This window comes from Euprymna scolopes, chromosome 45 (genome assembly GCF_053919585.1).
Source record: "Euprymna scolopes isolate OS-2025 chromosome 45, ASM5391958v1, whole genome shotgun sequence".
NCBI lineage: Eukaryota > Metazoa > Mollusca > Cephalopoda > Sepiida > Sepiolidae > Euprymna > Euprymna scolopes.
The window spans coordinates 2,310,931-2,327,797 of record NC_136526.1 but is presented as its reverse complement, the minus strand read 5'-3'; the positions used below and the strand labels follow the sequence as shown (position 1 = coordinate 2,327,797).

The window sequence follows — 16,867 nt, the reverse complement described above, 5'->3', positions numbered from 1 at the left end:
CTGGCATTATGGCATTCAAGCACTCCCAAGTGCCCAGTTTAGGGGATAGGATGTCGGGAGTGGGGAAAACGGCGTTCATTGCCCTAGTCAGGAAACAAGATCGACCACTGAATGTCTGTCAACTCCCTATGTCTAGCTAATAGGCGAAGGAGTATGAAAGCCGGGCGATAGACAGTGCCTATCTACTCCTTAAACAGCTTAGGTTTGCAGACCAGTAATTTGTTTGAGTCACCATCATTCTAGAAAGGTCATCCAAGACTGGAGAGGCCTTCCTCCCCTTAGGTTTAGCTTCAGAGTTTTCCTTCTAGACGGATGGCCTGGGAAGATCTATGGGTCCATCAGCACCGAGAGGGTTTTCCCCGCGACTGGGTCCTAATCCAGGTATTTCTGCGCCCCCGCGTTGGTGGTTAATGTTAACAGGTTAGTTTATAAGGGTTATATATCAACTGAAAAATTATACTCCTCAAAGTGATTACAGGGCATTGCTATTTCATTATTTGTTACTGGATTAGGGGCTGAGTAAGAGTTCATGCAGTGGAAGCAGCTATATTTGCAAACAGGTCTGTTGGAAGGAGTTAACATGGTTTTTTTTTTTTTCTTTAGGTTAAAAAAAAAAGAAAGTTTTCTTTTCTTATTTTTATGTTGGCTTAGGAATAGGATGATGCGTTGCAGAATGGTATGGTATTACGAATTAACTAGAAAAAAATTGTACAAGTTCTAGATATTTTCGATAGCAGGAGGGTTAAGTTTTATATTTAATAGATACAAGTAACGTCATTTTTAATATGAAGTACATTACAGTACAGGTATAATTGGGAGTAAATTATATGCTATGTCGTATACAATATGTATAGTACAACAAATAGATATATGGACATATTTCCAGTAGATGCGAATATATGGAGATTGTAGGTATTAAGTAGGTTACCATTTCTAATGAAGATATCTTCAGCTTTCGTTTAAAAATCAGAAAATTGTATTTTGCATTATAGAGTATCGGTTCAGTTTTTGTATTTAACATTGCAAAGCTAAGGAAGGGGCAGCTATTGCTATGTAATATAGATAGTTGTATATCTAAGTACAGACTGTTGTTAGTGAGTATCCACCTGGATAAGAATAAACTAATGCATACCTAAGGGGTAGAAATGTACAGATGTTTAACGATCATGACTTCCAATCGGTCAGCATGCGAAGGTTAAGGGCTGAAATCTAAAGACCCCCATCTTAGTCGGGTGTATTGTATTAGTGTTGGTGGCAGCTTGGGGAGTAGAGCAGATTGTTAGTTTTCAGGAGAGGATTAAACTTACAGAATACAGTAAGGATTAATTATAAGAGTTTTTGAGTGCAAAGTAACGTTTAGTTTGAGAAGAGAAGAAAAAAAATTTTTTAACTTAACATGCAAATCAGACATAGGCAGACGTCTTGGAGGCAAAGTACATATTGGATATACGTAGCAATCCAGCAAGAGTACTTGTACCGTAATGAGAAAAACCTATTAGTATATAACGCGTCGGGATTAATTAAATGCAGTCAGTTTGGTGAAGCTCTAAGCATTGTGTATCTATTCAGTAATAGTCCTAGCGACGTAGCTAATGTCACTGTGCATTTTAGTTTCAAATATAATTGAAAGTATGACTAACTATATTAGATGGTTTGATTGGCTAGCAAGGAAGCAAGCATTTTCAATACAAGCAAGTTTATAGTAATAGTATATGTAAAGTATATTAAATAAAGTCCTAACTTCATCTAATGTAATAGATAATAATTCCCGGCTTTTTTGTTTTTTTATCGCTAGTTTTCTTGAATATAGCATGAGTGAGCAGTTTTTTGCCTGTCCGAATAGTAGTCAGGGAGGGGGTGACGAATCTCATCTTAAAAGTTTTGCAAAACAGGAAAAGTAGAGACAAATAAATAAATATACATAAAAAAAACAAAAAAAAACAAATTTAAACAAGACATGAAATACATTTGTTAGGAGTTAAGAAGAATTTTAAAATTAATACTTAACGTCTGTTTGGCACAGTGGTTTGGCATCCGTTTTTTTTTTTTTTTTTTTTTTTTTTGCCGAGTGGAATATTGCCGTGTCTTTCTAGAGCGGAAGAAGATTTCTATTTCCGGATAACTTGTGTACGCGTGCCTATCTATTTATAGAATAAAAGTCGTTACATTCAAATGTGTAAATGTTAATTTTATTTATTTATTTATTTATTTTTATTTATTTTTTTTGTTTTGAGCACTGAGATTTGTTCACAATACATTTAAATTCCTGCAGGTTAGTACAGTTAGGGAAGCAGGAAACAGGGAGGAAATTCCGTGCAGATTATTGAGTTCAACATGATACACCCGTTTTATTCATTTTTTTTTTTTTTTGCTCTCTTCTACAGGATTATATTTTTCTGGATGAAGGACACAAGATCAAGAATCCAACGAAGACGCAGAAAGCTGCTCATTATATTCCAGCCCGCAATCGGATCATAATGACTGGAACTCCGATCCAGAATAACTTGATGGTGAATATTTTCATTTGCTAAGCAATCGTAGGATTCCTGGTGTGCAATCACTTGTTAGATACTAACAGGGAGACCCGACATAACCCTTTTTCAATATTAAAACTCGAGGTATGTGTGGTTGGGGGGGGGGTAGATGGAAATTAACTAAGAAAAACAAAAAAAAAAACAGCGTAAAAAAATTTTGTAAGGGAGGTAGGCTCGAACCCGAAGCCTTGAGGTTAATAGTCGGATAACGTATCCATGATGCCACGAAGCCAGGGACTATAGAAGGAGTCGAAAATAAGTATTTAAAAACGAAGGTGGTTTTCTAGGTTAAATGTCACGCCACAGCAGCAGCAGAAAAAACGAATTCACAGTGAATTTTGTAAAGTGGCCGAAATAAAAAGTTTTTATGACTACGTTTCATAAGCGTTGGATATTATGATCTATGAAGCATATAAAAAGTTATAAGAATAAGCAAGCAAGGTGAGAAGCAGCCAGCAAAAAGCCTTTGGCGGACATACAGAAAAAAATGCACAAACGCGCACGCATTTTCGCTTCTATATACGTATAGATAGAAGACTAGCATGGGTACCTGGCGTTTCCCGGGTGTCAAGAGCGGGCATAGTAAGGCTATTGAGCAACCAACCAACCAACCCCCTCAAAAAATAAATACCCCTGAGGACCCCCCCCCCCCAAAAAAAAAAAAGAAAAACACCTTTGTGTCTGGATATCCTGGTTACTTACTAGGGAGGGTGATAGGCTGCAGTAATCATGACTTCAGTTCTTAAAAAGCGATTTGATTGTACGTGACCTGACGATATCGACCCTTTAGACCGGACTGCATAAAAACCAAGTGTGAGATTAATTTATTGCGAACTATTATTCTCATCTTTTCTTAGTTGTTTCACGACCTTTCTCCACCTGACGAAGGCCAGAGGAATAGTTGGCCGAAACGTTGTGAAACAACAACTAATAAAGATGAGAATAATAGTCCGTAATAAATAAATTAATATAAATAATACTCATCTCAATAATGAATTCCAATTAAATAATATATATACCATTCGGTACGGACCCAACCATGGAAGATCAAATAATAAATAAACGTGCATTCATAAGACCATAAAATCCAACCTTGATCACCCTTCGGGGCCCGTGGTGCAGTGGATAGACGTTGAATTTCTATGATTGCAGATGAGCATTGTCTGAAGATAGCGGTTTCAATCCTACCCAAAGCCGGCCAGAGGCTTACTTAGCCAAAACGTGGTGAGACGACAACAACTACGGATGACAGTAATTGCTGAGAATGCAGTTAGGAGATTCGGAGTTCCTATCCTGTCGTGGTTACCACCTGATGCAGGCCAGAGGAATAGTTGGCCGAAACGTTGTGAGACAATAATTAATAAAGATGAGGATAATAGTCCGCAATAAATAAATCTATAAATATAAAAGCGAAAATGTATGTATGTGCGTTTGTTTGTATGTATGTATGTATGTGTATGTATGTATGTATGTATGTATGTATGTGTGTATGTATGTGTGTTTGTATGTATGTGTGTATGTGTGTTCGCTTTTTGTGTGTGTCTACAAAAGGCTTCTTTCAGAGAAGCAGTCGCTCGGTTCACAACTTTTTAAAACTTTTTATATCACATATAAATCGTAATATCTCACAGTTAACAACGAAGCTCGCCTGTCTATTCAATTTGCTCGATTTCAGGAAGATAATTATTCAATATTTGTCGCTCGCCGCATGTGGGTTAGTCTTTTTCCTATAACATCTTGGGGGCGAGGAAAAAAAGCGTTCAGCATTAAATGAAGTCCCACAGTCAAACTTGACCTCATTAACTCATTAAAACGAGCACCTGCTAAATCCAAGTAATTAAATAAATTCAAACGTGTTTCCATAAGCATATCGCGGTGGGTCAATGGTTAACGTCGCACATTTTTTTTTTTTTTTTTTTTTCACAACTTTGCCTCAACGGTTCGAGTTCGATCCTCATACTTACTTCACACACACACACCTCCAAACACCCGGGCAACGCTGGGTACCCCTCGCTAGTTAATAAATAAAACTCATCTCAATAATGAATTCCAATTAAATAATGTACGGCGTGAGATGTTTCCTGGTCTTGTTTATACTGGAGTCCAGGACAGTCGCAACATCTTAAATATCGAAACGAGATGATGAATAAGAATTTATATTTTGGTCAACTTTCTTGTTCACGTCCGTAATTAATCGTTCCTGTTTCCCAGAAGAAACGAGTCTTTGATTATTAAAATATTATATGAGCAATGCAAAAAAAAAAAAAAAATGGAAACAAATTCTTCAATTAAAGGTTTTGATTTCAGGAACTGTGGTCCCTTTTCGACTTCGTGCATCATGGTAGCCTGCTTGGAACCATCAAGACGTTTAAGATGAATTATGAAAATCCCATCACAAGAGTAAGTTGTTTTATACATGTTTTTCTTTGTGGCAAGAATTTTTGTTTTTCCTTTCGTGATTTTTTCTCATTTTTATCCTCCTTTTTATATATGTTGTTATCTTTGCACGCATGTTTTTTTCCCCTTCTCGTATGTATTTTCCCCCTTTTTCTTTCCTTCCTTTGCATATTTTTACCTCACACACACACACATATATATATATATATATATAGGGTGGTCGCTAGAAAAGCGGGAAATTTGAAGGTCAGCTTAGATTATGAATAAAATGTGTGATTGCTATTTTTTGATTGGTGCCGTGTGAGTTTTGTAAAAAAAAAAAAAAAATCGTTGTTTGACGTTGCAGTGAAGTGCATGGACGACATTTTGAGTATCTATGAGTATAATATAACATTTGTCTTTGAAAAACTTTGTAAAAACAATTCTTTGAAAATAAATCATTGACAAATTTCCCGCTTTTCTAGCGACCACCCTGTGTGTGTGTGTGTGTGTGTGTATATATATATATATATCATCGGCGGTCACTCGTGTCCGAGTAAGACTGTCCTCCGTTGTGGCTTCTGTAGGTCCTCAGGTGAGCATAGAGCTCAATCCTAGACCCAATTTGTCTTGTGCAATTTGGGCAGATAAAGGTAGTGGTGGTGGGGTTGGGTGTGTCTGGTTGATAATCTGTCCTTTCTGTGCTTGCGCCTATCCTCAGCAGCTTGATTTAGGTCACTACTATAAAGCGCAGCACCTTCTTGGACAACGCTCCTCCATGCCAACCTGCTCCCAGCCACGTCCTCCCATGTCTCGAGGTCCATGTGAAACCGCTTTAGATTTGCTTTGATGTTGTCCTTATACCTCATCTTTTGGCCACCCTGGGCACGCTTTCCCTCAACAAGCTGAGAGTAGAAAATCTGTTTTGGGAGGCGGAGATCCGGCATTCGGACAACATGACCAGTCCATCTGAGCTGGCGTTGAGCAACAGTAGCGGTGATAGTGGGAATGTCAGCCTCACTCAGGACGCTGGTATATATATATATATATTACAGCATTTTTTTTCTCTAAGGCATATTTCGTTAAATGAAATAGTTTCTTGTCGATTCTGTTTGATCCTTTCTAACTTCCGAATATTCTGTATAGCTTAAATTGCAAGATATATTTTCATAACTTATATTTCATGAAATAAAATAGATGTTATTTGTCTATTAATTCTATTTTCGATCCTTTCCAACTTCCGAATAGCAGTCTTAACTTTTGGTAGAAACTGGCTGATGTAATTACCATATCTTTCATAAGTCCGAATACTTTCGAATCCTTCAAGATTCATAGTCAGAGATAAATTAATCGAACTTCAGGCCAAGATCTTTTTTCTGTTATCAAAGTGTAGTATCTGTTCCAGCAGATACTACACTTTGACCATATGTGGGGGCAACCCCACATATCAGACCATTGCTTTTGAGCAATCAGTTTTGGTCAATGTAGGGGAAACCCTTCATACAAGTTGTCACTATCCAGCTCCCTCTCGGGGGAACTGGTCCCCCTCCCCTCACTCTCCACATTAAAAAAAACGGCCTTGTGCCTAATTTTGCTCAGTAGGGAAGCAAATAAATAACTAAATAAATAGAAAGAGTTTTTAATATGAATATCAATGCACAAAATCTCAAATTTATAGGAGTGTGTATATATATATATATATATATATATATATATGAAGGATTTTTAATAGCACTGGGGGAAATGCCATTATTGGAATTGAGGACTTTTTTTACGTTGAATCGATAAGAATTACTACAAAGTCTGAAAATCTAATCTCCAAAATCAGTATGTAGTTCAAATTATTTGAACCGAATGAAGGGGGGAAAAACGCATGAAAAAAGGGGGATAAAAATGTTTTTCCCCCCTTCATTCGGTTCAAATAATTTTGAACTACATACTGGTTTTGGAGATTAGATTTTCAGACTTGGTAGTATTTCTTATCGATTAAACGTCAAAAAAAAAAAAAAAAAAAAATTCCTCAATTTCAATAATGGCATTTCCCCCAGTGCTATTAAAATCCTTCATAAAATTTTGTACCCATGAAAATCTTTTTATTTATATATATATATATATATATATATATATATATATAAATTTTTTTTCGTCCTCGTGTGTGTGTGTGTGTGTATATAAATATATGTATATTTTTCCTTTCTTAGTATAGTCCCCCCCCCTCGTATATATTCAGTATTTTCAAATCACTATGTCAACTCACTTTTCATGAATCTTCAATTTATCCTTTTTATCATTTTTAGGCTCGTCAAAAGGATGCCTCTTTATCCGAGAAGCAACTCGGATACCGAATGGCTCAGAATTTGCAGAAAATCATTGCCCCTTACTTTTTGAGGAGAACCAAAGCTCAACTCATGTCCGACCCCAACAGTGGGTGAGTTCTCTAAACACTTGTGGATAAAAGAAAACTATTGGTCTCACACAATGTTTCTACACCTCAATACAAAAATGTTTATATCGTTATTATTTTGTAAAATATAGTTATCATGCTGGTTTATGATATATCTACAGTTCCTGTTGAACAGTTTGAATCACTTGTATCTTGTTGATATTAATATTAATTAATACAATAAAATAAATTATAAAACTAAGCAAAAATTTTTAAATCTTTTATTCAGACCACATTTATTTTTAAATACCTACAGGATACACTAGTTTGTGTTATTTTTTAATATCTATAATGAAAAAAAAAATGTTTCCACTACTGATACACTTCTCTATCTATATAAGAGCCAGGTATGTCCAAGGATGGAGTACTGCTGCCACATCTGGGCAGGAGCTTCTAGAAAGGACTTGTCCTGCCTTGATAGAGTTCAAAATAGACTTTGTAGTCTAGTGTCCTTTCTCTTCCCTGCAACCTCTTTTTCCCAGAAGAGATGTTGCGAGTTTGTTTCAGCTTTATCGTTATTTTCATGGCAAGTGCTCGACTCAGCTCCAATCTCTGGTCCCCCCTTGCCAAACTTTCACAAGAAACCCTCATCTAGCTGAAAACACTATTAATAATTCCCCCACTCTTTATCTGTGCCTAAACCTAAACGTAGATTCCATGAACAAAGTTTCTTTCTTAGAACTGCACGCCTGTGGAATTGTCTTCCGTTTTCCAGCTAACTACAATATGGTTGTCTTCAAGTCTAACGTGAACAAGTTCTTGATGAGCCGTTCCACTTGTTAACAAATTTACTGAATTTCCATTACTAACGATTACTATATTTTCCAATTTCTACTGTACACTCTTTAACCCTTATCCTCGAGTGGCCTCTTGGCCTTGATAAGTGGTGATGCTTATGTAATATATATAATATTGGCATATTTTGTCTTCATTCCATGGTGAAGGAGACCATACAAGTTCTCTTTAATCTCCTACTTAACAACAGAGGATGAAAGCCAAGCGCATGAAAAGGCGACCCCCCCCCCCCGCCGTCCTCTATAAGTTGGATGAATCCAAATAATATTAAAAAAAAAATGTTACTGTTTTAAGATGTCTTTTTTTTTTTTTTTTTTTTCTTCCAATCAAAGGCTTCCAAAACTTCCCCGAAAAAATGATATTATTGTCTGGGTTAAAATGACCGAGGATCAGCAGAAAGTATACGAATCCTATCTGAAACTGGATGAAGTGAAACAGGTAAAGAGCCCCCTCCCCCCTTTTTTGTTTTGTTTTCTTTTTTTTTTTTCTTTTTTTTTTTAACTGTGCATTTGAAAAAAGTTTGCGATACTCCAGTTTCATATTTAAAAATGAAAAATAAAAAAATTATGATTGCACCAAAAATTTACTGGTTATGTACATGGTAGGTTAAAAAAAAAAAGCTTTGCATCAAAATTTATACAAATTAGCTGGATGTCTGGCATTGCCCATGTTTTAATTTATGATTTTCTTCCTTTGAAGATTGTAATGCTGGGTATGGGGTAGCCAAACCAGCTGCCAACATTGGCCTGCTTTTTATTGAAACCAACCGAGAGCTCTTTTTAGTATCCTCGCTGTTCCCTTAAGTGCAATTGTCTGGATTTCTTTTGCATTTGGTTCAGCAAGAATATTAGTTAGGTAGGACTTCAGATTCTTCTTCATAAGCCCTGTGGCACCTATAATAACTGGTATGATATAGGGTCTGTTTCTCCCTTTCAGCTCTGTTCAGACCTCCATCATTACGGACACTCACTTCAACCAAGGTTGCAACTCTTTCCGACTTGTTTATTTATGCAGATTGCGTATGTGTTTTTATAGAATCGATCCTCTATTGATTATTATATATTATGAGGAGTAATTCGCTCGGACTAATTCGCAAAAAAAATTTTTGTAAATAATAATAACGATGTCATTCATCAAATTCCGTCTGTGTTTGTTTACAATATCATGTTAGCTGATATTTGGGCTTGACGATGAATTCCCTGAAAAAGCCACTTCTGATTAATGTTTAGTTTTAAAATATGCAAACGAAGAAATGATTTGCGGCGATTTTAAATGATACCTCTTTTATCGTAAACTGAACTTCTTAATAAGAAAAAAATTAAAATAAAATGGTGAGGTACACCCGAGCTTGAATAGGGTATCATTCGATCTGTAGTTGAATGCTCTCTCACTGAGCTTTTTTTTTTTTTTTTTTTTTTTTTAATGGGGGTCACCACTTATCAAGGCCCGAAGGCCACTCAGGGATAAGGGTTATTGCGTGTACAGTAATCAATGAGATAGTATCGTAGTAAACGTTAGTATTGGAGATTTGATAGTGTCTTACTTAAGGGGGCGGTTTGTCATAAATTTGTTTATGTTGGATTTTAAGACATCCAAGTTGTAGTCAGGTGGGAAACAGGCGAACGGAAGAGAGTTCCACAATCGTGCACTTCTGAGAAAGAAGCTCTGCTCATGGAATTTACGTTTGAATTTAGGCACAGATAAAGAGTGGGGAAAATTATTGACAGTAGTTTCAGCCAGACGAGTGTTTCTCGTGAAAGATTGGCGAGGAGGGACAAGAGATTGGAGCTATACCTCCTGATGTTAATAATTCTGTTTTTTATTATTTATTTATTTATTTATTTATTTTTTTAAATAAAATAATTTGCTAAGCTTTTATTATCTCCCTTGCCAGTATAAAAAGTCCCTTTAAAAAATGATTTTTTATCTATGAGAAAAAAGACTATTTTTAGGATTTTCAATACTTATCAGATGAATTTCTGAACAAAACAAATGTAAAAAACACTGCCAGACATGTGCATGCTTCACTTGTTTTTAAATAAAACTCCAGGATTATTTTGTATACTTTTGATGTACTGTTTTTTTAATTTTATTTTATTTAATTATTTTAACCTAACTTATATATCTCTGTCATATAAAAGTCATTTTGTGTGTGTGTGTGTGTGTGAGTGAGAGAGAGTTTGTTCCTAATAGGTTCCGAAACAGCTGAGCCTATCTTCTGCAAATTTCGCACAAAGCTATTTTATATGTCTGGCAGTGTTCTTAGATATGTTTTGCACAGAAATTCATCCAATAAGTCTCGAAAAATCAAAAAAAAAAAAAAAAAAAAGTAGTCTATCTTTCTTTATAAATAAAAATAAAAAATTTTTACAGGAGATTATTTTACATTACATCGGGCAAGGGAAATAAAATCCTAGCAAATCATTTCTTTAAAAAAAAAAAAAAAAAAAAAAAAAAACACATTGTCATCTGCAGATATAGTTCAGTAGTAGAGCATTCAACTACAGATATATATAAAGGTCACTTTGTGGATGTGAATTCCTTCCTCATAGATTCCGAAATGGCTGAGCCTATCTTTTGCAAATTTCACACAAAGCTAATTTATATGTCTGGCAGTGTTCTTAGATATGTTTTGTACAGAAATTTGTCTGAAAAGTATCAAAAATCAAAAAATTCCGATCTTAAAAATAGCTTTTCTTTTATAAATAAAAAAAAAATTTTAGCGGGAATTTTAAGTTACACCAAAGGGAGATAATAAAATTTCAGCAAATTATTTCTTATATAAAAAAAAAGATTTATTATAATCTGAGGATATAGCTTAGTGGCAGAGCATTCAACTACGGATCAAATGGTCTCCTGTTCAAGCCTAAGTGTATTTTTATTTTTGTTTTTTTTTCTTATTAATGAGTTCAATTTACGATAAAAGAAGAGGTACCATTTTTAAATTGGTGCAGATCATTTCATTGTTTGCATATTTTATCAAAAGTAACTTTTCCAGAGCATTCCTCGTCAAGCCCAAATATCAGCTGACATGAGTGTAAACAAACACAGACGGAATTTGATGAAGGACATTTGTTTTTTTGTTTTTTTTACTGCGGATTATTCCACGTAATATATAATAATCAATAAAGGATTTATTCTATAATAATACATAAGAAATTTGCATAAATTAAAACATCACTTTCTTGTATAGGAGGGTGGTGTGGAGAGGGTTCTACTTATATTGAACGCGTCACGGAAAGAAAAGGACTTTGCACGGGTGTGATTTTAGTACGAGAGTTACGTGTCGTTATGCGTTAAGTTAGGGGGGGGGATTGACTAATGCAGACATTTTGATGCTGAGATCATATATCTGTATACATACATACGTACCAAATATACAAATACATACATACATGTACGAAAGCGACGCAAGCATACACACGTAAATATATACATAAAAGAACATACGCACACGCAAGAATACAGCTATATGTATAGATACACAGATAATCACAGGTATACAAATACGTACAAATGTACAGATATACACACACATATACATCCATATACTTATACATATATACACACACATACACATATATAGAGATATATACAGATATAGATACACATACACAAACACGTATAATTTTGCCCATTTTTTAACGACCTAACTATCTATAAAACAATATTTTGTGTTAGATTATTTATTACAAGAAATGGAAGGTCATAACAATTAAACGACAGTCACTCTGAAGAAAAAAGATGTAAGCGTTACACACAAAAATAACACACGCTATCATATTAATATATAGATTTGAGGGACATTCCCCACTATTTTTTTTTTTTTAATCTTTTTAATACAATTCGTTTGCTTATATTATTTATTTACTCTTCATCTTGTGCCTTTTTTTTAATCTTTTTAATACAATTTGTTTACTTATTTATTTACTCTCCATCTTGTGCCTTTTTTTTAATCTTTTTAATACAATTCGTTTACTTATTTATTTACTCTCCATCTTGTGCCTTTTTTTTTAATCTTTTTAATACAATTTGTTTACTTATATTATTTATTTACTCTCCATCTTGTGCCTTTTTTTTTAATCTTTTTAATACAATTCGTTTACTTATATTATTTATTTACTCTCCATCTTGTGCCTTTTTTTTTAATCTTTTTAATACAATTTGTTTACTTATATTATTTATTTACTCTTCATCTTGTGCCTTTTTTTTAATCTTTTTAATACAATTTGTTTACTTATTTATTTACTCTCCATCTTGTGCCTTTTTTTTAATCTTTTTAATACAATTCGTTTACTTATTTATTTACTCTCCATCTTGTGCCTTTTTTTAAAATCTTTTTAATACAATTCGTTTACTTATATTATTTATTTACTCTCCATCTTGTGCCTTTTTTTTTTATCTTTTTAATACGATTCGTTTACTTATATTTATTTACTCTCCATCTTGTGCCTTTTTTTTAAATCTTTTTAATACAATTTGTTTACTTATATTATTTATTTACTCTCCATCTTGTGCCTTTTTTTTAATCTTTTTAATACAATTCGTTTACTTATATTATTTATTTACTCTCCATCTTGTGCCTTTTTTTAAATCTTTTTAATACGATTCGTTTACTTATATTATTTATTTACTCTCCATCTTGTGCCTTTTTTTTAATCTTTTTAATACAATTCGTTTACTTATATTATTTATTTACTCTCCATCTTGTGCCTTTTTTTTAATCTTTTTAATACAATTTGTTTACTTATATTATTTATTTACTCTCCATCTTGTGCCTTTTTTTTAATCTTTTTAATACAATTTGTTTACTTATATTATTTATTTACTCTTCATCTTGTGCCTTTTTTTTAATCTTTTTAATACAATTTGTTTACTTATTTATTTACTCTCCATCTTGTGCCTTTTTTTTAATCTTTTTAATACAATTCGTTTACTTATTTATTTACTCTCCATCTTGTGCCTTTTTTTAAAATCTTTTTAATACAATTCGTTTACTTATATTATTTATTTACTCTCCATCTTGTGCCTTTTTTTTTTATCTTTTTAATACGATTCGTTTACTTATATTTATTTACTCTCCATCTTGTGCCTTTTTTTTAAATCTTTTTAATACAATTTGTTTACTTATATTATTTATTTACTCTCCATCTTGTGCCTTTTTTTAAATCTTTTTAATACAATTCGTTTACTTATATTATTTATTTACTCTCCATCTTGTGCCTTTTTTTAAATCTTTTTAATACGATTCGTTTACTTATATTATTTATTTACTCTCCATCTTGTGCCTTTTTTTTAATCTTTTTAATACAATTCGTTTACTTATATTATTTATTTACTCTCCATCTTGTGCCTTTTTTTTAATCTTTTTAATACAATTTGTTTACTTATATTATTTATTTACTCTCCATCTTGTGCCTTTTTTTTTAATCTTTTTAATACAATTCGTTTACTTATATTATTTATTTACTCTCCATCTTGTGCCTTTTTTTTTAATCTTTTTAATACAATTTGTTTACTTATATTATTTATTTACTCTCCATCTTGTGCCTTTTTTTTAATCTTTTTAATACAATTTGTTTACTTATATTATTTATTTACTCTCCATCTTGTGCCTTTTTTTAAATCTTTTTAATACAATTCGTTTACTTATATTATTTATTTACTCTCCATCTTGTGCCTTTTTTTAAATCTTTTTAATACACTGCGTTTGCTTATATTATTTATTTACTCTCCATCTTGTGCCTTTTTTTAAATCTTTTTAATACGATTCGTTTACTTATATTATTTATTTACTCTCCATCTTGTGCCTTTTTTTTAATCTTTTTAATACAATTTGTTTACTTATATTATTTATTTACTCTCCATCTTGTGCCTTTTTTTAAATCTTTTTAATACAATTTGTTTACTTATATTATTTATTTACTCTCCATCGTGTGCCTTTTTTTAATCTTTTTAATACAATTTGTTTACTTATATTATTTATTTACTCTCCATCTTGTGCCTTTTTTTTAATCTTTTTAATACAATTCGTTTACTTATATTATTTATTTACTCTCCATCTTGTGCCTTTTTTTTAATCTTTTTAATACAATTTGTTTACTTATATTATTTATTTACTCTCCATCTTGTGCCTTTTTTTTAATCTTTTTAATACAATTTGTTTACTTATATTATTTATTTACTCTCCATCTTGTGCCTTTTTTTAATCTTTTTAATACAATTTGTTTACTTATTTATTTATTTACTCTCCATCTTGTGCCTTTTTTTAAATCTTTTTAATACAATTTGTTTACTTATATTATTTATTTACTCTCCATCTTGTGCCTTTTTTTAAATCTTTTTAATACAATTCGTTTACTTATATTATTTATTTACTCTCCATCTTGTGCCTTTTTTTAAATCTTTTTAATACAATTTGTTTACTTATATTATTTATTTACTCTCCATCTTGTGCCTTTTTTTTTAATCTTTTTAATACAATTTGTTTACTTATATTATTTATTTACTCTCCATCTTGTGCCTTTTTTTTTAATCTTTTTAATACAATTTGTTTACTTATATTATTTATTTACTCTCCATCTTGTGCCTTTTTTTAAATCTTTTTAATACAATTTGTTTACTTATATTATTTATTTACTCTTCATCTTGTGCCTTTTTTTTAAATCTTTTTAATACAATTCGTTTACTTATATTATTTATTTACTCTCCATCTTGTGCCTTTTTTTTAATCTTTTTAATACAATTCGTTTACTTATTTATTTACTCTCCATCTTGTGCCTTTTTTTTTTAAATCTTTTTAATACAATTCGTTTACTTATATTATTTATTTACTCATCTTGTGCCTTTTTTTACCTAAAAGACATTTAATGAGACGTGAACTAATCGATATTCCTTCCTCAAAAAGCAAAAAAAGGTTTGTTGTAAACTTAATATAAAAACATTTATTTCTTTTATTATTATTCCATTTTCACCCTAAACAAGGCACAATGTCACTTTGATGTAGGGGGCTACTATCAGGGACATGAGTTGCAGGGATACTATGTAGGGAGTTGAGCAGCAAGATTTCTGTTCACATTACACTTGAACTTCTGCATGTTGGGGAAGCAGGAACCTGGAAGGGAATTTCAGAGTTTAGCAGTTCTGGAGAAGAAACTGTTAGTGGAAGGCTTTCTTATATCAAGGTATCTCTACTGTGTAGGGGTGGGACTTTGCTGCTCGTCAGGTTTGACTTGAATCTATTTACAGGATTTGCACAGATTTGAAAAATTCCTTGAATTTTAACTTTTGCCTTATTTCTATTATAACCTGGAAAAATCCTTGAAAATATGGAAAATGTTTTGACGAGGCCTTGAAAGTCGTATTTATGTCCGGTAAGAATTTGTGTTGCAATATTAAAAATAAAATCAAAATAAATTCTATTAAATTATTTTTGTAAGAATTGATAAAATATTTTTTTTAAATATTGATTATAAAATCTAAATACATTGTTCTAAATTGCATCTTATATTCTTGCGAATATGAGTTATGTCACGAAACTACCCAATGTTTTCCATATAATAACCCTGGGTAATTTTCGTGATAAAGGGACATAACTCTTGTATTCAAAATATCGAAACGTTAAAAGGAAAAAAAACACAGCATGGACTAATGTACAATGAGGAAAGTAACATTTAATTGCATTTGGCTGACCAAACATAAGTGGGTCGGGCATGTAAATACATATTGTTTTGTCTGTAAATGAAAATGACTTTTCTTTTGCTCAATTATGTTTTTTGGTTAATTATGTCATTGTTTATGTATCAGATAATCGTTTGAAAACTTGAATTTTGTCTGGAGAAAACCTTAAAAAAATTTTAAAATGACTTAAAAAGTCCTCGAAAATGGACGTTGAAAATCTGTACAAACCTCGACTTAACCTATGGTCGTAGAGAGGCGGGAGTTGGGGGTATAGCAAGTGGAAAGAATAAAATTACTTTTTCCTGATTCGTGCCATTTCTTTTTTTTTTCTTTTTCTTTTTTTTTCTTTTTCTTTTTTTTTCTTTTTCTTTTTTTTCTTTTTTTCTTTTTTTCTTTTTCTTTTTTTCTTTTTCTTTTTTCTTTTTCTTTTTTCTTTTTCTTTTTTCTTTTCTTTTTTCTTTCTTTTTTCTTTTTTCTTTCTTTTTTTTTCTTTCTTTCTTTTTTCTTTCTTTTTTTCTTTTTTCTTTCTTTTTTTCTTTTCTTTCTTTTTTCTTTTTTTTTTCTTTTTTTCTCTTTTTTTCTTTGTGATTGCGAGTACGTTACGTTAGTGTGGAGATTTGATGAAGTGTTTACTTAAGGGGGCGGTTCATTAGGAATTTGTTAACATTGGACTTGAAGACATCCAAGTTGTAGTCAGGTGGGAAGCAGGCAGATGAAACAGAGTTCCACAGGCGTGCAGTTCTAAGAAAGAAGCTTTGTTCATGGAATCCGCATTTTGATTTAGGCACAGATATAGAGTGGGGAACATTTTTCACAGTGGATTCAGCTAGACGGGTGTTTTTCGTGAAAGATTGGCGAGGGGGGGACCAGAGATTGGAGTTCAGACGAGCACTTGCCATGGGAATAACGATAAAACAAGGATAGGCTCGCAACGTCTCTTCTGTGGGAGAGAGGTTGCAGGGTAGAGAAAAGGGCATCCCCCACTAAGCCACGAAGTCTATTTTGTACTTTGTCAAGGCAGGATAGGCTGTTTTTAGCA

At 32.4% G+C, this 16,867-nt stretch overlaps 1 protein-coding gene across 2 annotated transcripts in view; it reads left to right on the top strand.

Annotated features, from left to right (window-relative positions):
* The window catches only part of LOC145269129 (uncharacterized), a 127,482-nt gene that overhangs the window by 53,992 nt on the left and 56,623 nt on the right, over positions 1-16,867 (top strand). For both annotated transcript variants that reach the window (XM_080124731.1, XM_080124730.1), the window contains exons 6-9: positions 2,385-2,510; positions 4,842-4,934; positions 7,208-7,338; positions 8,481-8,586. In XM_080124731.1, the coding sequence (XP_079980857.1) occupies positions 2,385-2,510; positions 4,842-4,934; positions 7,208-7,338; positions 8,481-8,586 (456 nt within the window). The remainder of the gene's footprint in view (positions 1-2,384; positions 2,511-4,841; positions 4,935-7,207; positions 7,339-8,480; positions 8,587-16,867) is intronic.